The sequence below is a fragment of the Rhinolophus sinicus genome, linkage group LG02, assembly GCF_036562045.2.
Source record: "Rhinolophus sinicus isolate RSC01 linkage group LG02, ASM3656204v1, whole genome shotgun sequence".
NCBI classification, from domain to species: domain Eukaryota; kingdom Metazoa; phylum Chordata; class Mammalia; order Chiroptera; family Rhinolophidae; genus Rhinolophus; species Rhinolophus sinicus.
Window position 1 is genome coordinate 172,361,244 of NC_133752.1, and position 26,601 is coordinate 172,387,844.

A 26,601-nucleotide genomic window follows, 5' to 3' on the forward strand; every position below is an offset into this window, starting at 1 on the left:
ATGGGTAATTATACCGTGCTTACCTAAAATTTCCTTAGCAGACTGAGATATACTCGTAGAAGGTTTTTTTTATGCCTTTTTCTTTGCCCAGCGATGTTATGTCTATTAATTTTTGGTTAAACACAACTGTCTCTGTTTCCTTTTACACTCATTTCACTCATTCCCTCTTCCTCTCGTGTTTCTCTGCCTTTGCTTTCAGTGCCAATTCAGCTGTTTTATTGTTTGCTCAGCTGCATTGGAATTGGGACAATGGAACCAACAAGCTTGTAAAAGTGGATGAAGGTGGATAGTGAACTTCACCAGTCCGGGGGCTAAGTCCACAGCCACTAAGAGGCCCGTTGTCACAATGTAGCGGAGGACATGACATGGTTTCCTTTGTATTTCAGAGGGAAGGTGCTGCATAAATGCGATACCCAGCCACAAAGCGGGCTTCAGAAGGAGATACCTAAGAAATATTTGTTAAGGAAGCATTTATTCGCCCTCTCTCCTTTTCGAGATTGTTTTGAAGAAATAAAATACATGAGCTCTACAAACCCCCAGTCTTCATTATTCACTTTGCATAATTATTACTTGTCCTAGATGAGTAGCTAAGTGTAAGTAAGACTGACATAAATCCCCAAAGTGTTCTGAAAGCAGGCTGGGTTGACTAAGAATTGAATTGTTCTTTTAGGAGTTTTCATTTTTTTAATTTAATTTTTTTCTATCTTTTGCTGTTCTTTTTGTAAGAGTTCTATTGAATTCTGTGCTTTATCCTCCTGTCCCTATATATTAGGTTTTAGGTGTTTTGTTTGTTTGTTTGTTTGTTTGTTTGTTTTTTAATTAATTTTAGGCATACAGAGAACAAGTACTCTTCTTTTCCATGAAGAGTTCTCTGTATTTATTTATGAAGGCATTTAAAAACACCAGTGGGGTTTATTTTATAAAAATTAATTGAGCTGTACGTACATTTATAATGTATATACTTGTCTGTGAAAATGTTACATGTCAAAAAAAGTTTTTAAAAGTGACTTATTCAAATTTTTATAATCTGTTTTCTTCATTGGCTGTGTTTTGGTTTCTTCTGTGTCATTGAAATTTCTTTTAAAAGTGTTTCAGCTTATTTTTGTAATTCTTTTCCAGCTTGAAATTTAATTTGCTTTTTTCTATGCTGGCATTTTAGACTGTATAGGGTTGTGATTAAGAGCATAGATGCTAGAGATAACTGCCTAGGTTTGTATCTCAGCTCCTCCATTTATGTTTTAAATAATTTTTATTTTTCAATTACAGTTGACATACAATATTATATTAGTTTCAGGTGTACAACATAGTGATGAGACATTTATATAATTTACCAAGTGATCACCCCGATAAATCTAGTACCCATCTGACACCATACATAGTCATTACAATATTGTTGACTATATTGCTTACGCTATAATTTACATCCTTATGACTATTTGTAACTACCAATTTGTACTTCTCAACCCTTTCTCCTTTTTTCTCTCGTATGGATGCATATATCTTTTCCAGTTAGTGTTTTGGGTTTCTTTGGATAAATATCCAGAAGTGGAATTGCTTGGCCCTTTTTTGTCTCTTTTTATAGCCCTTGTTTTAAAGTCATTTTGTCTAGTATAAGTATTGCTACCCCCCAATTTTTTTCATTTCTATTTTCATGAAATACCTTTTTCCATCCCTTTACTTTCAGTCTATATGTGTCCTTTTGTCTGAAGTGAGTCTCTTGTAGGCAGCATATGTAAGGGTCTTATTTTCTAATCCATTCAGCCACCCTATATCATTTGATTGGAACATTTGCTCCATTTATTTAAAGTAGTTGTTGATATTGCCATTTTATTATTCATATTTTTTTATCTTTGTTTCCCCTTCTTCTTCTTCGTCTTCTTCGTCTTCTTCGTCTTCTTCTTCTTCTTCTTCTTCAAGAAGTCTCTTTAACATTTCTTGTAATACTAGCTCGGTGGTGATGAACTCCTTTAACTTATTCTTGTCTGGGAAGCTCTTTATCTGTCCTTCAATTCTAAATAATAGCTTTGCTAGGTAGAGTCATCTTAAGTAGGAACCTACTTAAGAGAATTGAAAGTATACATCTACATTAAGAATTGTATGTGAATGGTGTAGCAGCTTTATTCATAATCACCAAAAGTGGAAACACCCCAAATGTCCATCAACACTGAATGTATAAACTCATTGTGGTGCATTCATACAGAGAAATATCACTTGTCAATAAAAAGGATGAAATATCAATACATTCAAGAACATTGATGAATCTCAAAAGCCATTATGTCAAGTGAAGGAAGTCAGATACAAAAGTCTGCATATAATATGATTCCATTTATAGTTCTGGAAAAGGCAAAATTATAAAGACCAAATCAGATCAGGTCAGATCAGTTACCAGGCATGGGAGACTAGGAAAAGATTGATTACAAAGGAATACAGGGAACTTTCTGGGTGATGGAAAGATTCTGTATCTTGATTATGGTGATGGCTACATACTGTATACATTTGTAAAAATGTACAGCACTGTATAGTTAGAAGGGTGAAATTTAATGTACATAAATTATACCTCAGTAAACTAGACCTAAAGAAAGGAATTTGATTAGCTAAAACTTAACATTGTGATGTGAGCATGAATTAATAATTTATTTGTTAGTTCCATTTAGTAATAACAAACCTTCAGTTTTGCATAGTACCTTTCAATTTATGAACTATGTTCATACCTGAACATACCTATGTTTTCTCAGGTAAGTCTCATAACCCTGTGAAATAGGCAATCTTTTTCACATTTTAGAGATGAGCCACTTCTCTGAGATTCTGAGAAGCTAAGTGATGTGCTCAAGGTCATATAGTAAATCTTTCTCAAATCCAGGCCTTCCCCACTCTTTCTCAATGCCTCTTTAAAAAACAGATCGTATTTGCCAATTTTGAAAACAATTTTTTTTTCTTATGGCTTACTTGGGTGTTTTTTCTTCCCCTTGATTAGCTGGGAATTCCTGCTTTGCTACCTTATATTTATTCTCTGGTCCAGACCAATTTCAGGGAGCTTCCTAGTGCTTTTTTCAACCTTCTTTCTCTCTCTCACACACACCCTCTGCCAGAGTGCTTCCATGTCCTCCAAAATATAGATCTCCTGGGAAAGTGCTCTTAAGCCCAGAATCACCTAGGGCACCCACTGTGTCCTCTTCCTCTGTAGTTTGTGTCAGATGTAACTAGTTGATCTCTACATTATTTCATCATCTATCTTGAGGAGAGATTTGTATAAGAAAGAGCCTGTTGACTCTGGATGAAGAGATAGATGGAAATTTGGAGAATTGGTGTGGGAATGAACAAGCATGTGGCTGGTAGAATGAATTTCAAGGTATGAATGATTAACTAGGTGCAGGGGTAAAGACTTAGCATCTCCTTTCATTATGCTCTGTGAAGCTCAGACCGGATCAGTTATGTTTCTGTCAAGCCTCATTGCTACACCTCTGTGTAGATACTTAAGGGAAGAGGCGAATAAGACAGAAGATGTCAGGTTTCAAAGAAAAAAAAGAGTTTGGTAAGCAGGAGAAGATGATTCTGATGGGGGATATTTTGATGTGGAACGAGGGAAGAAGCCAGAGGAAAGATGGTTGCATGAAAACATTAGGACTTTGCATCAGATGATGCAGAAAGAATTTGGTGCTAAAATAGAGAAAGTAGTAGGTTTAACTTAGACTTGTCTATAAATTCGACAAAGGAAAATGACAAGGGCACATGAAGATCTGTGAAAATATTCAGACATATTAACCTTGAAATGATGTCATGCAACTTCAACAAGTGGGTAAAAGTGTAAAACCAGGTCCTTCTTTATAGGTTAGGGATGAGTAAGATTTGAGTCACTGGCTCAGTTGGGGGAGGGAAAAGTGTACGGGTCGTGGTTAAATTCTGAGTAGAAATAAAAGCCCTCTGGAGAGACAGGATGAGGAAAGAAAAAGAGTGGTCCAAGAAAAGTGAGGGAATAGATGAAGAGGCCTCCAAAGACCTTCAGGTGCAAGAAGACCGAGGAAATACAGAGAAGTTAAGCATTGAGCGAGATGGCAAAATAAATGGGTGATAAATCTTGTGAGGCACCGCCAGGGAAAATTAGAACAGCAGAAAAAGGGAGGCAACTGGAGCTGTTCATGAACATATCGTTAGTGACTCGTGTCAAGGTAGTTTTAGTGAAATGGAACGGGTGAAAGTGTGAAGTCACTCAAAAAGAATTTTAGAAGAGGACGTTTTAAGGAAAGGAGAAGACAGACTCAAGAATCCAGATGAGGAATGGAATGAAGAGGATGGAGTAGGAGAGGCAAAATGAATGAAAATGAGGTATTCTCTCTCTCTTTAACACAGAACATGCCTGCATGCACACACACTCACACAAAACCATGTATATCTGTTCATCAGCCACAGTGAGCAAGAGAGAACTTGAAAACTGAAAAAAAGGCTGCCTAATGATGAAGGGTTCCAGTGAGACTTTGGGACAACCTTTGAAGGAGCGAGTGAAAGTAATAAACAGGAAGAGCTGAGGGAGTAGACTTAGGAGAGAGATGAAAGGAGAAAAGAGACACCTCTTTCAGGCAGCGGTCAGGGGTGTATTTAGGCTCATATCACCACAGGGAAATGTTCATGTTGAGAAGAGAACTGTTTCCATGAATACTATTTCAATCAAAAACACTTCAGTGAATAGCATTTCATAAGCACTTAGGTTTCTTAATCATTATAAAATTGGCATCTTAACTTTTCAACAGTGGCAGCTATTATTGGGAGGCAGAGAAGGAATTTCCTTGTTGTAATAAGCCATGCTAGTTTAACTTCCCAAACAGCTCTCGAAGGCAGCTGTGGTTTCATTCACCTTGGAAGTTGAAAATAAACTGGATTTAGTGATCAGAGATCACTAGTCCTTCCCCTCCCGTTCTTCCACTCTTTCTGGGCGCCTCGCTAGCGAAGTCTAAGGGCCTTAGCTGAGCACCCGAATTCCTCTGTGTAACCTTTTCAGCTTTATCTCATGACTGCCCTTTCCATGAACTCTTTCTTCTGGCCAGGACATGCTTTTTACCATATTTGATGAGCTTTGTGCCTCACTATTCTTCCACCTCCCTTCTGTATCTTTGCTCAAGCCAGTTTCCTCAGAGTTTTTCAGCCCAGATAAAGTTGTCTGCACGATTCAAGCTCAGGGCAGTCACTCTCTGCCCCTCATGCACCTTTAGCACCTTCATGCCACCTGATGGTCCAATGTTGAGGTGTGTGACTTATGTCCATGCTGGAGTGGACAGTCCTTGTGGGTAGACGCCAAGTCTTAACTCCCTGAGATTATCAATACTTCACTGTGATTCCCACGATGGGCCCTAAATAAGGATTTGTTGATTGATTGGATTTTTGAAGGGAAAGGGATAGGAGCTGGTGGATGAGGTCGTATGCAATTCAAGTCCTTTTTTGCCTTCAAAACCTAACTTTTCCCAGCTTTACTGAGATATCACTGACATATAGCACTGTATAAGTTTAAGGTATATGGCATGACTGGACTTACATATATAGCAAAATGATTACCACATACGTTTAGTTAACATCCATCATATCACATATCAGAATCTAATTTAAGCTGGGAAAGCGGCAGGTACCCTAAGTGTCTCACTGTACCTGGATGGGCAGATGTCTGCCCACGGATTCTGGCATGGCCTTCAGTCCAGTCAGGGAGGAGCTTCATTTGGCTGCAGTGGGGCATGGGGAAGGAGGTGCAGGCTGTGCCAGCTGCCCCCACCCTGCCTTTTCTGTGCTGATGGTTCTAACAGTATAAAAATGCTGGATTCAGAGAGAGTAGCTACTTGATTTTTTAAAAACAGTATAAAATGTGAAGGGTGGCCAAATTGCAACTTTATTATTATTGTTACAGCAAGGGATTCACAAACACGATTTCATTCTTTTCACCATTTAATTTCTTTTCCTCATCTTAAGAAAAAAATAGAAATTTAATTGTCATATATTTCCTTGGAATATCACCTTTATATTTTGTTGCTGTATTTCTCTGTTTATACTTTGGCTTATAATTTGACAGTGAAAATTGGTTCTAAAACTCAGTGTTTTCATGAAGTAGATTCTGACCAAATCAAAGGGATGAAAGAAAGGAAATAAGGGCTTCATTACCAGTTTGTTTGTTTAGTATTGTAAAGTCCCATTCAGTGAACACATTTTCCTTCATGAAAAATATCCTGCCTTTCTCTGGATTGTGCTTTGCAGTCATTCTGATAATTGCTTGGTATATTTTTCTGATTCCCAATGCTTTTACATGCCTCACTCTCAAAATGCGGCCTCCTCAAGGCTGTTCTCTTGAAATATTACACAGATGTTTATCCATTCTTTAAAGAGGGCCAGACACCTGGAGAGCATTACTGCTTATAATGCTGCTCGCCAGCACCTGAGGATAAGCAGGAAGCATTACCAGGAGAAGCCCTACCTTATTCTGTGGCAGATAGTGGTGGAATTCAGGTCCTGTTTTTGCCATTTGGAACCTGAGAGGCTACTAGTCATTATTGTGGAATGCAGGAATTTATGGTCAGAGCAGGAAACAGATGGCACCCTCCACTGGTTTAATTTAAAGAGAGTTTAGAAAAAGGGCTATTTACCAAGGTTTGGGCAGTGCACAGAAACCACAAGTAGTATACAGTGTCCTGCAGCTGAAAGCAACTTGGTGGAGTTACCACCATCTGTAATAACAAAGGAGGAAAGTGGGAACAATTTCCGGAATCTGGAGGGGGAGCTGTGTGGATAGAGACATGTGGAGAGGGACATTTCCTGGAAGCTGTGACCTTCGGACAAGTGATACATCCAGCCCACAGAGAACCCACAGGCAGGAAGCACGGAGAGTAAATTCCTGTCCAGCCCTCTTATTCCCTCTGAGCTCCTGCGTGTGTTTGCTCTCTGTCAGCCAAACCCAACTGGAGGCCCTAGGACCAGGAAATCTATTGAGGTACTCCAAACAGGTCTGCCTCCCAGGGTTCCGAGAGAAGTAGAGGGAAATGGGAGAGTCACAGAATTTTAAAGTTGGAAGAGACTTTGAGAACAACCAGTCCATACCTCTTATTTCAAAGATAAAGAAATTGAGCCACAGAGACGTTGAGTAGTTCTAAATCCGGTGGCTTGTCAGTGGCAGGTTTGTAACAGGGCCTGAGGTTTCCTGGTCCTCAGTTCGGTGTCCTTTCTACTACAGCATTCTTTTAATATAGTAATTTGAGAGGCAGGGGGAGAGAGGAGGAATGGCAAGTGAAATTAGAGAGGTATGTTTCAACTTATGATTAATTCTCTGAGTAGGTGCTCAATTCCACATGTGATATTAGAAGAGTATAAGCGAGTTCAGAGTTCAGGTATGATTGATTGTGTGGTTAACACATATGTATATTGATGGCAATAGTAAAGATGGCATTTTATATTAGGGAATGCATGACTGCATCTGGAGTTGGTCTGATAACCAGCCAGCTCAAATGGTGTGGCTTTTGTTCCTTATTGATTCTGGACTTGCTACCGTGCTCTCTTTGAGGTCCTTTATGGCTTCAGAGTCTTATTTTGGATCTAGGCTCTGAGTGAAGACTGATTCTTTTGGGTGCCATGCTTCATCAACAGAACCATCTTAGAATTCAAAGACCAGGAAAAAGTGGGCTAATTTATACCCTGAGACATGTATCACTTGTATAGACAATGATTTACACACATATGTACATGTGCAAATAAACTCTCAGATACATAGGCAATTATCAGCGAACAACATTGACCTAGGAATGATCCCTACATAATATCAAAAAATTGGAAATGGTATTGGTGTTTATGGTATTTCCCTTCATAAGCCTTGGGAGTAAAGGGCCTAGAATAGTGTCTTCGTGTATGTGTCAACAGAAATGGAGAGAGGCAACTCATTATTGGTGTTCCTAGGTACTTATTCATCGGTTCAACTCATTAATTTAATGTCATCAACAAATGTTATTGAGCACCCACCATATGCCAGACTGCTAAATACTGAAGATAGATAAAACAGATGTAATCATTGCCCTCACTTCGTCAGTTTGCAAGAAAAGGTGTCTTACTAACCAAAGTAGTGAGGATGGGTTCTCCTTTCCTATATTCCATGCAGGGAGAATCACTCTTAGTGAGTGAAGATATGGATTTCAAAGATAATAAATGACTGTTTTCACGTAGATGAAGTTGTATTACTTTGCACAAAATTTGGCGGCTGTTTGGTGGCTTGTGGGGAGAGGATGGGGAATAGGTGCTGGCTGGCTCTAGGACTTAAAATCTATTTGAATAATTGTTTATATTGGATATCGGGTTATTACATATAGACTAACTTTTTAAAACAACCTATTTCAAAGGTCAGTAGAAATTGTACTAAAGCTGGAGAGAGAGGTGAGAGGGAAGGAATCTGGCTCTTTAAGTAATTCAAGGCAAGAGAAGCTCCTTATCTGCCTCTGAACAGAGTATATTCATATTCAGTGAATAAATATCAGGTATCTGCTATTTGCTAGGTGCTTTCAAGTAAATTGTTCAGTATTCACAACAACTCTGTGAGGTGAGGATAATCCCTATTTTATAATGAGGAAAATGAGTTTCCAGATAATTGAAGTCACTGCCTCCCCTCTGTTCAAGGGAAGTAAGTGATAAAGCCAAGTTAAATTCTAGATCCTTTGACTTCTAGTTCTTTGCCTTCTTCGCCGAATCATAATATCCTTCTAACTAATATTTTAATTTTGCAATTTCAGTCTATTGTTTTCATTGCTATTTCCTGCTCATCTGTTAGCACTTAGCTTGTTACTCTCCTGATCTCCGAGGCAGGATTAGGTGGCTTCCTGTGGGGACTGGGCATGCTCTGTAACTCATCACATAGTCCTACATTCTCGTTGGTCTGTTTTGTCTGCTGGGCTAACGGCTCCTTGTAGATTGGCTCCCATTCAGTGTTGTATTTCATCTGTCAAGCAGGGCGTCCAGCGGGGTCTCAGCTCCCGCTCCCCACATAAGAACGCAGGACACGTTGAGGCCAAAAAGGAACACTCACAGAGCCATAAGTAGGGGAGTCATACCACTATATTCTCGCTGGCAGCATCCGCCTCTCTGCAATCCGCTCTTGCTAGCTCAGCCACCATCTTCTTGCTAGCCCCCATTTTCTGCTAGCGTAGCCACAAGCAGTTATATTAGTGGCCAATGGCTCACTGGTTACAGCTGACGGCCAACTAGCCACAGCTGATGGCCATCCAATCACAGTTATTGGCCATTTACTACCTGAGCCAGCACCTTTCCTTGTGAGGCTGAGAGCCTGGAAACAGTTTTCTGGGGTTCTGTCCCCACAATCTCCTAGCACATTCCCTGGCACATGGAAAACATTCAATAAACATTTATCAAATAAATCAATTTTCACATTAATCCTGTGAAAGCAGTTATTATCTCACGTTTGACAGAGGAATGGAGGCCTGAGGGTCAGAGAGGCAAAGAAACTGATTTAAGATCACACAAATTAAGAGTAAATGTAAAGCCTGTGTTCTCAACTCCAAAGCTTTGCTCTCTCCACCAAACGCAACACAATTATTATTGTTGGATTTGCAGAAGAGGTTTTGTTGAGGGTTGCAGTGGCTTGGAATATACTTAGGCAGTAGAGTAGATCATCTCGGGAGGGGGACTGGGAAATGGCCTTTTTCAACGCCCCAATTTTAAATCTGTTTTAGCACAGGCTGTTTTCCTATAGCTCAGAACACCAGTGTTTCCTGGGTAGATGCCTATAGGTGTGGTGGTCCCTGCCCCATCCCTGGCTCACCGTTGCCCTCCCAATGTCTCCCTGACCTTCCCAGTTGAGCTTTTCCTGCTGCCCTGTTCCTGTGCTTCTCTTTATGTCGTCCACCACCCATTTTCCTTTTCATCCTCCCTCTTCATAGTCAGTGACAAGCCAATAATTTTTATTAACACTTGAAAATGCTATTTTGCTGTTAAACCAATACATGCAATTGCCCTAATCTGCTGCCAAATGGTAATAATCAGAATCTGGTTTCAAAAGGTTTGGATTTCAGCAGGGCTGCCCACACTGTCCTTTGAGGCGTATAAATTAAGTATAATTAAGAACTGTGTGCAGATAGATGTTAGAATAGAAACTTTGAACAATTTCGGTGTCTGCTCTTGTAGAATATTAAGAAAAGCATGAGTGGCTATTGCTGGTGAGAGTACAGATAATCATCTATGTTTGTATTACAGATTTCTACTAAAATGTACACATATGAAGTGATTTATAGTCCTTTATGAGTTATCTGTACAACCCTGTATCAAGAACTTGGGTGCCTGTAGAAGTGATACTTCAGTTTTGTGCATGCATACAGCAGGAAAGACAGCTCCGATAGAAAAGCCTGGCTTTAGCCACTTGGAAGTGTTGTAGAATAAGGAAGGTGTCAGGTGGTACGTCTCCTTGGACTGAGTAAGAACAACAAGGCTTTTATTCAGCAGCAGAATTTCTCTGCCAAGGAATTCAGTGCCCCATTAGCCTTTGAAGTGATAAAGCGATCTTCTCATCGGGGTCTAAGGAACTGCTGGTCTTTGGGAGGGCGTCCCTGCCTGTAGTGTGTAGGACTTGGTTCATCTGCTGGGTCAGGGCTTTGGATAATTTTTACCTGTATCCTTCGCCTCTCTCCCATCTATCCTGCTCTTCTCTGATCAAACATTTTCCCATCAGTGACTTATCCACAGCTGTTTTCTTTGATTTTCTCTTCACATTATTCATTGTGGCTATGATATGTTGAAATGAAATTGGGGTTGCTTCTGCAGAGGAGTGCATTCAGATAAGTAAATGCCCCTCCAGGACCAAGGAGCACTGTTGATTGCCATGTCAGTCACTCCATTAAAAATGAATTTGGCGTGTTTGTAGGATGTCCAGGTATACTTTTCTTTTTTCACTGGTTTCATAGGCACACAGTCTCAGCATCTGCCTCCATTCCCCAGACTACCAGAATTTCTTACTTTGTTGTCTGAAGAAAGAGTGGGGACAAAGGAGCTCAGAGCTCTAATACAGGAATGGTAACATTATGAGAAGGAATATAGCAATGCAGAGAGAAGTTTCTCTAAGTCAACTGAAATCAAAGGTTGGTGCCTTTTGTATGTTATTTTTATAGATTTAGATGATGTATAGCAGACTCTCAGTGCATTTGGAGGATTAAAATTGGGTTTCCAAAGAACCTGCATATATAGATGGCGTTGTATTTCATTTGCTAGAAATAGATATTGGTCTCGTACATCACAATGGCATTAGATGGTAGATGTTTGACATCTGTAATTCTCACTCTCCTGCTTTAGATTGTTGGCAAACACATTTATTGCCTAATCTAAGTATTCTGATCCAAAAGCACCTCTTTGGATCAATATTTGCTCTGCTCCTATAGATTCTAATTTAGAAAGTATAACTTAAAACCAAAGATTGGAACTTAACATTAAAAAAATACGTTAATTAAAAAATGTATTTTGGATCTGTTCTGCAGAGTTGGGTTCATCATACTTCTTAATTCATGCCGTACTTTCATTATTGGTTCATATAAGGACATCTTGTTTATTTAGTTAGTTCTTTGTGTACCTTTAGTCTTCTATATGCATTTTAGAATAAGTTAATCAAGTTCCTTGAAAAAATCCCACTGTTATTTTGATAGCAATTGCCTTGAAGTTAAAGGTGAATGTGGGAAAAAATAGAACCCTAAAATAATGTTATCATATTTGTGAATGTGGGATATATTACATTGTTCAGCTCTTCTTCCATATCCTTTAATAGAGTTTCAGTTTTTCTGTTAGAGGTCTTGTTCATTCTTTAAGTTAATTACTAAATAACTTATAGTTGCTTTTGCTACTATGACTATTATACTTTTAATTGGTTAAGAGAACTATTGCTATTTTTCTAAGAGTATCATTTATCTAGCAACACTGCTCCACTCATAGTAATACTAATAGTTTTTAAAATTCTGTTGGATTTTCAATGTAGATAACCATATTATGTTTATCTAATGATAGTTTTCTCTTTCCTTCCCATTCTTAAAACTTTTGGGGTTTTTTATTTATTTTACTTACCAGAATCATCAGTAGCAGTGACAGCACTAACCTTGCCTTTTTCTCAATGTCAAAAAGAAGGTGATCAAGAGTTTTGGTATATACTCTTAACCAGGTAAAGTTTAATGAGCTCCTTCATTTCCTATTATCGAGTTTCTAAAACATTATATTTTAACATTTATATCATAAATAGGTTTCCCTTAATCAAATAATCAAACATGTTTCTTTCATTGTTTTGAGCTATTTGTTTAACTATCTCCTTTAGTCCACTAATGTGGTGAATTATTTTAGTGTATAGTCTGAAGTTAAACCATTCTTGCATTCCTAGTATACCCCATGCAATTTCATGTTATTTTTTCAAAGATACTGTTTGTTTCGGTTAGCTAATATCTTGTTTAGAGTTTCCCCCCCTTTATATATATATTCATAAGTGAAGGAATCTTTGATAATCTTTTTTGCATTACAATTATCTTGATTTAGAATTAAACTCTCTTTTTCTATTTTCTTCAACTCATTTTATTCTTAAAAGTTTGGTATACTTCATCTATGAAACCATGTGTACCTGTTTTACTTCCTTTTATTTTGAAACACGTGGGGCGGTTGGGTGAGAAGTGGGTATGGAGTTTGGTTTTTAGTGGGTTAGGATTGGGGGCTTTTGATAACCATTTTATTTTCTTTAGTGGTTATTATATTCAAATTTTCTTTTGAACCCCTTTTTGCCACTATTATTATATATTTATACATTAAATTAAAAGTAACCATTTTTCATAATATTGTTTTATTATTTTATTGTATATGTTGCTATTTTCGTACTTTCATTATGAATTTCATTTGCATTTTCTCTAGTTTTTCCTTAATTGGTGTTCTCAGAACTTTGTCTATTGTAGTCTTTGAAAAGATCAGCTTTCTTTTTTCTTTTTTTTTGCCTTACGTTTCATTAATTTCTGCCCTTTATTATTTAATTCTTTCTTAGCGTTGACTCTGTTAATTGTTCAATAAGTGAAAATTTAGTTACAATTAATTATTTTTCATTTTTAAATTTTCTTATAAGTGAATTTAAAGGCATATATTTCTCTTTAAACTGTTTTATTTGTGCTCTAGGAATTTGATATTTTGATTGTCATTTTGTTCAAAGGATTTTTTAGTTTTTCTTATGATTTCCTCCTTAACCTTTTTGTTATTTAATAGTACTTTTTTTAAAGTTTTTGATGTGTGATATTTTAAGCTATCTTTAAAAATTTTATTTATAATTTAATCACATTATAGAAAAATGACAATTGTTTTATATTGATTCTTTGGAATTTATTGAGGCATTTTTGTAGATTTAATATTTTTCACATACTTAAAACAATATGGAGTCTCTGCTGTATATGTATTTCTAGATATCTGAACTAGTTCAAGCTTATTACTCATGCTTTGCTTTTTTAATGTTTATGTCTTTGTTTATATTTTGTCTGTTGGATTACTTGTTACGCCCCAGGGTAATTTCAGTTATTGCTTTACACGTTAAGCCTATATTTTTAGATTCATATGTGTTCAAGACTTTTGTATCTCCTTGGTACTAGGATGTGACATTTCTCATTGTCACTTTCAAGGTTTTCACCTTTGAATTTTATTTTGTTTTAATATTAAAAATTTGATAGATTTTCCCACATTGACCCCCCCAAAAGATGATACTTATACTTCACTTGACTTATACTGGAGTCTAATAGACTCCCTTTTCCCCAACATTCTCTAAAGTGACAAATTTTAAGGCCTATGTATCCTAGCTTTCTGTCTTAATTGGTAGCTTGGGAAACTGGACCCAATGCATAGTTCTAGTGTGTTTAATCTTCATGTTACTCACTGTCTGTCATATTCTCACCACAGTCTCCTTAATTGGGTTATTCCAAATAGTGTCTTGACTGAATTAAAGGATGGTATTTGGAAAATTTGACTTAACCATCTATTAAATCACATTTTATCCTTCCTGTTGGGGTTGCCCCAGAACTCAGTTTTTTTCTGAGGACAGGCTGGCCCAGCTTCTCACTCAGAGGTGTCTTTCCTTGTAGTCTACTATGGGCAGCCAAGTGTTAGACTGGTTCCTGCTGTTAACATGCACCAATTGTTGGCATGGACACAGGCTACTGTGGTCTTCTGCTGCATCTAGATCTGGGGATTTGGTCTTGATGTAGATCTAGGGACCACTCAGCTCAGGCTTCAAGGAGGCAGAGGGTCAGGTGGTGAACAGTTGCTCTAATCCCGCTGCTTTGTTGTTGGTTCTGCTTGTACACACTAGTGCCTCAATTTAGAGGATAATTTGGTGGTCCTGAGCTCCACTGATTCCCATTACTGACCCTGGCCTGAATGACTCTTGAATTCTTCTACTCAACTGGTTAGCTGTCAGTGGAATTTGCTGCTACTCTGAGGCCATTATATGACATCTTCTCCATGGAGTTATAACCGTCAGGGAACTAATATTACTTGCTTCCTGTGAGGTTCCTCTTAACATTCCTCTCAGCCTCTGTCTGCCTTTCTGTCACCCCCACCACCCACATGCTGACTTTGTGCTTTCATAAATAGCTAGGATCCTTGAACAACTTCTATAGAAGCTTAAAGTAACATCCTTTGCATTATAGAGTATTTTATATTCCTCAAAGCACTTCCATATTATTATTTGATCCTCACACAAAGTCTTTCAGCTATGTAGGTTAGGTACATTATCCTGGTTTCACCGATGAGGATCTAGAGACAGTGATTAGGTGTCTTGCCCATTCTCAGTCACTTAGTTAATGTGGAACTGGTATTAGAATATGGCTTTGTTTGTGGTTGGCAATGCCATTCATTCATTTGTTCATTTTTTCATTCATTTTTTTCATGTGCTCATATTATACTGAGAGGCAACAGAATGGAGAAAGCAAGGGTTTTGGGGACAACTTTGGTTTGAAACTTGATGACATCCCTTATTAGCTGTGTGACCTTGGTCATGTACTTAACCTCTCAGAAGATCAGTTTCCTTACTTGTAATATAAGAAAAGATTATGACTTAAAATGTTTATATGCGATTTAACACTGAAAATGAAAATTACCCGGCAATAATAATAGTGTCTGGCAACAGTAAGACCCCTTCTTGGAGAGTCCTGCAAAGTTAAAGGTGATATGTTACCATATAAATACATAATATATAAAACAGATTACTATTATAGGTAAACATGGTCAAATATTGACAATTTTATAGTGGTAGAAACTCAGTGCTACCATTTATGGAGTCATTCCCTATTGTATATGAGGCCCTGCTGGGCTCCCCAAATTTAAATAGAAATGAGCAGGGTCTTCTTTGTGTATCTGTATCTTCTACTACACTGTGGTTGGGAGGGTAGAGCCTGTGTCTGTTGCATTCCCCAACACCGGGAACAGTGTCTGTCTGCTAGGTAGTAGGTACTCAAGAAATGCTTACTGAACTGAAACGGTCCCTGCCCACCAGGAGATTACCAACTAGTTAAGATAGGCAGACATGTAATCATATAATATACTGTTAGAGGTATTTAGATAGACACATACAGCCTGTGATGACAGCCAAAAGGAAACAATGCTCAGTTCTACCATGGGAGGGTAAAGCGCCTTGGAGAGGAGGGGGCAAAGCTTCACGGATCAGGTGCGTTAAGACTTGACCAAGGAAGGGAGCAAAACCATTGTGCATATCTTGGACTACATCCTGTCTCTCAACTGACCCCCTTTTAATGTGTGAAATTGAGTTTGTATTCAAAGCTGCTTGTTTGTTTGTCGCACACTCTCTCTGTTACTGGTATCTCCCATAATGTATTGCTTTGTAAAGTGCTTTGCTCTATCCTGAGTATAAAAGAAATGCTCAGGAAAACCAGATTCTATTCTTTGAGCGTCACAACGAGCCATTGCATAACAAAGTGTAATATATTGTGTGAGAAGAAATAGAGGAACACAAGAGACATTTTAAAGCGAGCAAATAAAACCTCAAAGTGGAAGAGTGTAGGGTGCATTAAAGTTAATAAACTGTCATGGCAGAGTGGAACAACTTTTCATTGTGAAGGAATCTGATTTAGTGACTTGTAACTGTGGGATGAGAGTCCCATTGGAATGAAGTTAGCCGCTAGTTTTGCCAAATTCTAAATCTTTTAGTTCTCCTTGACAACCAGTCCTTGAAATTGAACAGAGTATTATTATTATTATTACTATTATTGTTAGTATTTTGCTAACAGCTCTCTGAGTTGCTAAACTCATCTGTCTACCTCTGAATATTCGGTGCTGTTCAACTCTATGTACTACTGCTATGCTTTAAGTTCTAGAAGGAGGAACTCAGGCCCTGGCTAACCCCCAAGACTGGGTACAGTTCAGCACCGTGGGCTTCCAGGGCTCATGTAGTCATTCTCTGTTTTCACAGAGACCAGAAAAGTGTCAGGAGTAAACTTTGCTTAGGGGTGAACCACCGAGGTACTCGTCTTAGTCTCAGGAGCTAGAAAAGGCGATCAATACAGGTCTCCTTCTTGGCAATGTGGAAGGATGACTACAACAGCGAGAGTTCCAAAATGTTTTCTGCCAAGAACTGGATTGGATTTTGTGCTTCTTTAGCCACAAAATGTCCCCAGCATTTTACTCCCAAATCATTAATGCCCTTTGCAGTTAGTCTGTTCAGCCTGAAAACTTCCCGGTATTTATTTATTCAACACCATCATTGTTTTCTTTTGTTAGCTAAAAACTCACAAAGCTTTTGGATCCCTAATATGTCAATTAAAAAAAATTTTTTTTTCCCCAAACAAGCAGGGGATATTAGGCAGCATTTTAATCCTTGATTACGCTCTCTCTTTGGAGAAGAATGAGATTCGCTGGCTCTGGTTTTGGGTGCAGTTTGTAGACTATTTCCTTGGAGTATAAAAATGCTGTGTTTCTGTATTGGCATGCTGGCCTTTATTGACCTTGGGAACATTCCGTAACTGTTTTGAGCTTCAGTTTCTCCATTGGAAAAATGGGGATAAAATGACTAATTTACAGGGTTTCAATGAGATTGCATATGAGGAAATGCTTAACACAGTACACAGCATATAATACAGGTACAATAAATTATTATTTAAAACAGATCAAAATGACCTAAGCTGGACTAGTTCTGTTTAAATAAGAGAAGCTCTTGGAGAATGGTGAGAAATGTAAAGAGAACTTACCCAGCTCTTACAGAGGTATGTCTTCGGTCTTGTGCATGTGTAAGACTTAGGGGCATATGTCAAAATAAAAAGGCAAGAGTTTGTTGTAGGTAAAAGGTGGCACATTGAATGCGAATATGGAGTCACTCATTTTCAGGGAAGTCACTACTAGGATACCATGGAAAATTTTTCAAAACTGCCTCTAACATTACTGCAGATATCAACAGTATTTGTCCAAATCACCAGATTTTGATCCATAAACAAATCAGAATAAAACTATTCCTTGTAACAATGGATGATGTGAGAGGCAGTGTGGTGTAATTCAGTGGAACACAAATTGGCCTAAAATTCAGAAGATCTAGATTCATTCATTAGTTTCACTTAATTGATTCATTGTTTTGGACTTCTTAGCTTCTTCCAGCCTTAGCTTCAACAGCTATAAAATGGGGATAATAATATGTTTCTTATTTCGCCTCCCTCTGGGTTATTATAAGGATCAATTGAGATGTTTTTAAAAGTACTGCCCACATATTGGTTGTTTTGTTTATTTAGTATTAAAAGCCAGATACTATAATAAAAGGGTTGCTGAAGAATGTTCAGGCTCTTGTCCTCTTTGAGGTGAACACGAAGTAAAGGCAGTGCAAATGTGGGGCTCGTATGTGTAGCTCTCTATACCCAGCTTTTCCTGACCATGTTTTGTTGCTAGCCTCTGCGCAGTCCATTTTGCGGCTCTCTTTGCCTGGCCTCTGAGCAGTTCAAGGACGGATCATGATAGGAGGGCCAGGGATCACACAGCAACAGCAAGACACCCTCTTGGAGACTCCTGTGGTTGTGCACTTAGCATGACTGCTTGGACCACTTGCATCCTCTCTGCCTCATTCATCTCTGTTGCTGATGGCTATGGCAATAGCATCTTTTATTGTCTTGCTTAAGGATTTCTGATGCTTTTGAAAGTTGTTTTTTCTCTCATTCTCCTGAGCAAACACGAGAGACAAGAGACTAACCTAGAAGATAGAAGCTGGGTTTGATTATCAGTAGAAGGAGATCAGCCCTTGACTTGCGGTACCCAGCCTCTTCAAAGACAGCTCGTAATTTAACCACTTTGCCTTTGTGTTTTCAGGGAGTCGACGAGTTGAAGATGAAGCCCAGAGCCGAGTGCTGTTCTCCCAAGTTCTGGTTGGTGTTGGCCGTCCTGGCCGTGTCAGGCAGCAGAGCTCGTTCTCAGAAGAGCCCGCCCAGCATTGGTATTGCTGTCATCCTCGTGGGCACTTCAGACGAGGTGGCCATCAAGGATGCCCACGAGAAAGATGATTTCCACCATCTCTCTGTGGTGCCCCGAGTGGAGCTGGTAGCCATGAACGAGACCGACCCAAAGAGCATCATCACCCGCATCTGTGATCTCATGTCTGACCGGAAGATCCAGGGGGTGGTGTTTGCTGACGACACAGACCAGGAAGCCATCGCCCAGATCCTTGACTTCATTTCGGCCCAGACTCTGACCCCCATCCTGGGCATCCACGGGGGATCCTCTATGATAATGGCAGATAAGGTAAAAGCGGGCTGCAGTGAGAAGGGTCTGGGGTGGTTTGAATGGAGAACTAAATGATGCATTTCTTTTAATGCAACACTTAATTATGATACATGCAAAGTAACCAGAATGCACTGAATGATTGGTAGACCAGGAATTAGTCCAATCACTTAGAGACAAAAGTGAGGAAAAGATGCTGGTATCTTGAACTCCTCTAATTTTGATTAGGTTTGTATGTTCTTTTGTTTGCAAATGGATTCACTGAAATGACTAAGAGAAATTGAAGTTTATAGCTCCGTAATACATTTTCTTCAAATATGCATATGAATAGCTCCTTCAAAACTTTAAAATAAGGTGTGCTCTATTCTTCCTTGGTAATACATGTTCTCCACTGATACCAGCTTCAAGAATATAAAAAGAAAACTCCTTTGAGGCAGGTAATTTCTCTGTTTGAAGATACAATGTCAGAGAAGTACCATATTTTGCTGTCTATAATGAGCACCCACATTTTTGGCTCAAACTTTCAGGGAAAAAAAAATCTTTCGCTTTAATTTTTAAATTCAAGGTTTTATTTGTTTACTTTTAGGTACTTGTTTTTGGTATTAAAAAGGAATTTTAGCTTTATTTTTTAACGATATGGTACAAGAAATTTTATGTAACAAATAATTACAAAACACAAGAACAGATTAAAAGTACAAGAAATTTTATGTATCGGTAACAAATTGATGATATTTACACATCATAGAAGGCCAAGAACTCTTCATGGTTGCAAGTTTGTCGTAAGTTCAACAAAACTGATGATCGTATTCCAGGGTATTATTTTGCATATGGACATCGTTACTGATTTCTAGAGTTACATTTTTAACTCATAAGCATGAATAAAAGAGTTAAAAACATTTATGTAGATACAGAATTAGTATTACCTGTGTATATTGTGCATCCTTATTTTTTTGTCACAAATTTGGGCAAAGACGTGCACATTATACACTGCAAACTGTGGTACTTCTTGTTCAGCTGTCCATGCTCATCGCACCTGGATCTGTGCATTTGAATAGTATTTAATCCATACACCCAGTAGCAGCTGCATTTTCCCCAAGCTTAGACTGAAAGGCAATGGTTTTGAATCTTGGTTGCATATCAGAGTCACCTGAAGAAGCTTCAGCACTACCAGCGCCTGGATCCCCCCCCCAGAGATTCTGATTATTGGCCTACGGTAGTTCCTGGGGTTCAGGATTTTGAAAAGCTCTCCAGATGACTCTAGTGTGCAACTAAGGCTGAGAACCACTTTAAGGCCTTAAGGCCTCCAATAAATACCAGTCTCTCCTACATTATCCTACATTAATATTCAATTAATTGTCATATGCCAAACTATTATCTGACATTGATGCTTATTTTCTAACTGTAGCAAGTACTCTGTGGTGGTTATGTTTCGTTTTTACATTTTTAAAATTATTTTCCCTTGCTTTATTGCTTATTGCTTAGGTATAGCACTTCTCACCATGCATTGTCCTTTACAATTATTCCTATCTTAGGATGATTATTTTACCACAAGTGCAGTATTTATTGTTTTTCATCATTTTGGATTTTAAAAATTGCTTATACCTTTGCATTGTCATCTTACACTTAACATCACTTTCAAAACCACCTTTGGTTTTGTGCTTACGAGACATGCTATAGGCTTAATGATGGTTGCAGACACCTCAAAACCTAGCATAGACACTATAAGTGTGCTGCTTGGCCAATTGAAAACCACAACAGTGGAGGGCTTAACAGTACAATCACCTTGTATGATTACCGTTAGTGCCTGTTTTGGAACTTCCTTTATTCAATCCAGGAAAGGTCAAGTGGGACGTACTGAGTGGAGGAACTTCAGTAACATATGAGGAAGATATTGAATGACAAAGATGTTAGAGTCAAATGTTGGCACGAGGAGCCCATGCTAAGGGAAGTGGCATAAACTTAAGCAGAATGGAAAATACAGACTAACTCTAGCAAAACCTATGGAGTTTTTCTATCAAGTAGACTTTCTGTTACCATCATTGTCCTTATGAATTATATTTTAGCAGTGCACAAATATATATTTGAGGGCACAATATGGCCCTGAAAAATGGCAAGATGGATGAGCCAAATTTTTGAATCAGAAATAAGTGTTTACTTATTTTGAGAGCAAGACAGGTGAAAATGATTTTTTTTTTCCTTTATATAGGCTATTTTGCAACCTATTTAGGTCCATCTAAATAGGTCCACCATCACCCTGTCCCACCCCGCCCCCAGTACAAATGGTTATTGGTTAAACTGGTTACTTTCTTCTCTGTTGTGTCTCTAACAAATGCAAAATATAATAATGTTAACTAAAATGCAGACCATGTGGAAAGACTCTTTTGTTCACTAATGTATTCTAGGTGCTTTAGAGTGTTTACCATATGCTGGGTACATACTGCTTTGCATGCATTATTTTATTTAATACTCTTAACAACCCAGTGAGCTAAGGGGTATTATTTATCTCCATTTGACAGATGGGGAAACTGAGGCTCAGAGAGGTTAAATAACGTACCCAAAATGATGTAGCTAATAAGTGGCAGCCAGGACTTCAACACTGCTTGCTGGCTCCAAAGGCCACGTGCTCCATTGCCTCTCAAGAAAATGGAGAGGCTGGTTAGGGTCTCACATAGCTTTCTTTTCTTTTCTTTTTTGTTGAAGTGTATTGGGGTGACAATTATTAGTAAAGTTACATAGGTTTCAAGTGTACAATTCTGTAACACATCATCTATATATCACATTGTGTGTTTACCACCCAGAGTATAAATGGCCAATAGATGTATGAAAAAATGCTCAACATACTTTTCTATTGTTGTCTTTTCCCTCTGTGATATAGCATTGCGATGGATGTTATCTGGATAAAAGTAATTCGTCCCTTGATTCATAATGGCAATACTGGAAGCTGACTAAGGAGAGAATGAATGAGGATATGAAATGGTGTAGCGCTTAGGTGTAGCATAATTTGGTAGCGGGTCCATTGGTTGCTCCTTCTAGGAGGAAAGGGAGGACTGAAGCCAGTGGGGTGGATTCTTCCAGGTCACTGTAGTGAGAGTCTCCCTAATGTCATTCCCCATCCCCTCCCCCTCTTACAACCACACCCAAATATCCCATCTTATCTTTTTTTCCCCTCTCCCTCTAAAAAGGGAGGTGAGCAATGATTTTTAGGCAGTTTCCTAAAATAGCCTAAATAATATCTGACTGACTTTTGACCTGGACAGAAGAGTTTCTAAAAGGGAGGTAGAAAAAGGAAAAAGAAGTAAAAAGGAGGTCCTGATACATGGAAGCCAGAAAATTGGAGGCTTAGTCATAAAGGTTAGATTCCCGACCGGGTAGCTGGTGACTGCACAGGAGGCTGCAGCTGGAACCACCAGGACTGAGGGCAGCAGGGCCAAGATTTCAGGGAGCTGTGCAGAGAACGTACACAGGCAAGGAGAAAGAGTCTCCCAGATCTCAGAGAAATAAGCTTTTGGGGCAAGTTTCAAAAATAAAACACCTCAAATTCGAAGATCAGTTTTTTTTTTTAAAAATAGAAGTTTATTTTTAAGTACCATGAGCACATTTTACAAACATAGAATGAGGACACAGGAGTTGGACAGCTATGAATCAACTGTGGGGCAATAGGACAAAACATTTGGAAGTGGAACTGATACAGAAAATCTAAGAAATACAGCTTCATTGCGTTTGAGGCACAGCCTTTAAGATATAGTCACCCTCTGAAGGGTGATAAATCAGCCTTCTATTTTGCTTCACCCTTCTAGGGGACAGGTAATTGCCACTCCATTTTAACTTGGTTTTTGTTTGTTTGTATCAAATAAAACCCACTTACTAAGTGTCCTTGAGGAAGATGGCATTGCAGGAATAAAGTTCCTGATTCAAGGAGTTTGTGATGGAAGAAAGACAGTGTGATTAGAAAGATTTTTGACAAAAGTAGTAGGACATAGGTTCAGCATTTGGTCAAATAGTATGTGCTCACTTTTTTGCATATGCTAATTCATCACTACAAACATTAATTAGTGCTCTGCTTTTCCAATGAGGAAACAAATGTTATACCATGGTCAAACGAAGCATGGAAGCCAGTAGAGTACAGCTGTTCAAAGCTCAGAATTTGGAGTCAGAGTGGGTTTTAACCATCACTTCTGAGATGTGGGGATCAGGACTACTTACCAACTGCTTACTCTAAGCCTTGGTTTCCTTGCCTGTATAATGGGGATAATAATAAACCCATCATAGGGTTGTTGAAGATTAAATGAGATAATATATAGCAATACAAACTTCACTAAGTGTCCTGCACAGCACTCAGTAGGCTAAGCTGAAGGTTGTATGGAACAGTTTGAAGATAGGGAAGTTTCATGGTACAGGAAAATAATGGGAATCAAATAGCATCACGGCCAATTACAGAGACACTTCTGAACTGGAGATGAATTACATATCTCTTACAATGGCTGTGAAGGGTGGTGGGAGCCCTAGTCTTGCTCCACTAGGGCAGTTGAAGCTCATCGGTGATACAGCCACACCCTAGCCCAAAAGGGCATGTTTGGTTATAGAAAAGTTCTAATGAAGGAAGAACTGCTAGGTGCTTGTAATAAGACTGTTTAGAATAATAAACAGTCAGTTTAAAAATGTATGAGGTGATTTTTGGCAGTTCCCCACCTGAGCATAAGAAATCTGTTTTATTTTGTCGTGTTATAATTGCTTTTATTCTTCCTGAGACGCTGGACTTAGGATGCCCATGTGAATCCAGACAATGAACTAAAGCTAGATGTGTTCCCATTTTTTTCCAGAAAGTTTCTCTGATGACTTGCTGAAATCTTTCATGGCTTTTCAGATTTTAGCTCAGAGAGGTTAAGTAAGTAATCCAGGATATCACAGCTTATGAGCAATGGCGCTGGGATTCAAATCCCCAAAATACCTGTGCTTTCTATTTATATGGTTCTGCCTCAAAAAGCACTGAACTAAGAATTATAAGTCCTGAATTTTAGTCTCCATTCTCCTGAGCTTTGGAAATTGGTCAAATAAATCAGTTAAGCTACATGGTACTTAGTTTATAGTTTATAAGACTTAAATTTTGTTTTCTGCTCTACCCACTTTACATTTTCAAAGAAAATGAAATAAAATATGTGGAAAATTCTGGAAAAGTACTGTGCAATCAGTACAGTTAGGTGAAGGAAATTGCTATAACGTTAGGTGAGGGAAATAAGGAGTGGTGATAGGGAAAGACAGATTTATTGACAAGTGTTACTGGCATTGGGACCAATGAAAATGGCTTGGGCAGGAGGTAGGAAAGAAAATAGAAAGTGTGAGTTATAGTAGGTCAGGCAAGAGGACGCAAAATCCATTTTTCAATCCTGCAAGAATGGAAGAGAAAAGGGTATACTGAGTAAAGGGTCAGGGTCTGGCAATGAATGGCTTGGTCAGAGTGAAGTATACTAGCTGAAAAATGCATCATACTCAGTATCTTGTTCCTCATTAAAGGACATGTGAAAATATTCTTACTCTGGAGTCCATTGCTATGATTCTTTCCTTTCTAACTTGCTTGGTTGAGACTTGATGCTTTGGATAGCACTCTCATTTTCTGTGCAGAGAGCCACATTTTGTAATCCAAGGGGGGCCAGGAAGATGGCCCCTACTCTTCTTTCTCTCTCCCTGCTACTACTCCCCGACCCCTCACCTCACACACGCTTAATGACAGTGTGTTTGGAGAGAGCAGATGAGCCAGCAGTAGTGTGTGACACTGTAAGTAGACTATTGCCTTCCAATTGCTCATATGGGTTTCCATATGCAACACAATCTTGAGACCAAGATCGCTATGCTACTCAGACATTACTCTGTGCTCCTTCTCGAATTTGGTGTCTTTTAGTTTCTTACCTTCCGTTTAGTTGTTTGTCAGATGGTATTCCTTGGGACAGAATACTTCAATGGCAAACTATGGTGTTATAGCATTTCTTGGATGAGGAGAGTTGAGATATAGAGGTGGGAAAGGCAAGGGGATAAGGAAACTAATATAGTATGTTAAGTTTGTGCCAGGCATGATTTTAATGACCATTTTAATTCTTATGCAGTTCTGTGCGGCAAGTAGTATGATTTTGTTGGTTGTTGGGAGAGTTTCTGTACATTGGTCAAAGTCACATAGCTACCATGCTTCCCTGAAAATAAGACCTAGCCGGACCATCAAAATTAATGTAAAACCCAGTATTATATTATATTATATTATATTATATTATATTATATTATATTATATTATATTACATTACATTACATTACATTACATTACATTACATTATATTATTATATTATGTAAGACTGGGTCTTATATTAATTTTTGCTCCAAAAGATGCATTAGGGCTGATGGTCCGGCTAGGTCTTATTTTCAGGGAAACACGGTAGAGAAATAGTGGGACTATGATCTGAGTCCAAGTATGTTTGACTTTAAAACTTTTTAGGTTGACTTTAAAACTCCTTTGGTTGACTTTAAATCGTCCAGTCCATACACTGAGGAAGTCAGAAAAAAGCAAGGACAGAATTGCCTGCCTGGAGGTCCGTTACTCCTCCCCCATTTTACCTTCTTCCTTGAACTGTACTCTGGGGGAAGATGGGTGGGCATTTCTAAGACACTGTACACATTGCTGTGATGCAGCCCTCAAGACTGTCTGAATTTTAGTCTTTCTAACTGCTTCTGTGTGTTATGTTTCCTCTTGGTCAATATATCCTCTCTTTTAAGATTGGAGCTCAAGGTTGCTTTCAAGAGGCTGGCCACTTGAAGTCCGGGTACAGTTTTAATGCTTAAAACAAACTGAGGCCCCAGAAATTGCTGTAGGCAGTCACTGAAATAAAGGTGCTTGGTGCTAGAAAGGAACACAGGAGCCATCACTTCTCATATATCCTCCAGGAAGGCGATGCTGTGCCTACAGGAAGGTGGGGGCAGTGTGGAGAGAAGGCAGCCTCTGAAGCCAACAGGTTTGAGCTCTGTGCCATGTGACTTCAGTTGTGATCTTGAAACACTTAGCCTCAAAATTTCCATTTGTAAGATGGGGACAAAATGACACCTAGTTCGTAGTGAGCCTTCTGAAGCACGGTACCCAGTACTTGGTAAACAGCAGGCCCTCAGTATATGAGTACACTGCCGTGTATTTCGTATAGAAGACCTTACCTAAATCATGGAGGGAAACGGAGTCCTAATGTTTTCCTATTAACTGAAAGAGAAGAGTTTGGGATGGTCATACCTTTCATTTTAGGCCTGGTGGATAAACGGCTGCTCAGTGGGTTCCGCCTCTATAGTGATGCAATTACTGATTGTGACATGATGGGGACTTATCAAGATTTTCAAAGCAGAGACATACAGTGATGTCAACAGACTGACACACACAGGATATAAGCAATGAAGATAAGTGAAGAGCATTAAAAAAGAAAGCATAGCAGAAGAAAACAGTGTTTGAATCCAGGGTCACTCATAGGGTTGGAAGTGTTAATTCGTAAGAAAAAGTGAATTATTAAACGAGGGAGATATTAAAGGCACCAGGTAGGAAGTGGCCATATGTCATAGACACAGGAAGGCAGTTAATTTATTAAGTGTCACTAGGTAATTTTTAATAGATGACACTGATATTGCTGAACAACTCCTTGGATTATGCTTTCTACACCAAGAGTATATTTTCATTCTCCTCTCTGAGACTTCTGTGGTTCTTTTTTCCTTATCCTTAGATGTTAGATCTACATTTTATTGTAAAATTATATTTTGATTCTATGGTAGAATGAAAAAATATAGCATCAAAATTACATTTGATTCTAAGGGTCCAGCATACATGAGAGTAATATTAAAGCCTAGTTTTATTTTGGTTTTTT

At 38.6% G+C, this 26,601-nt stretch overlaps 1 protein-coding gene across 1 annotated transcript in view; it reads left to right on the forward strand.

Annotated features, from left to right (window-relative positions):
• GRIN2B (glutamate ionotropic receptor NMDA type subunit 2B) overlaps window positions 1–26,601 on the forward strand; it is a 420,579-nt gene that overhangs the window by 97,964 nt on the left and 296,014 nt on the right. The window contains exon 4 of the mRNA XM_074325986.1: window positions 18,316–18,744. Coding sequence (XP_074182087.1) covers window positions 18,334–18,744 — 411 coding nt within the window. The 5' untranslated portion in view covers window positions 18,316–18,333. The remainder of the gene's footprint in view (window positions 1–18,315; window positions 18,745–26,601) is intronic.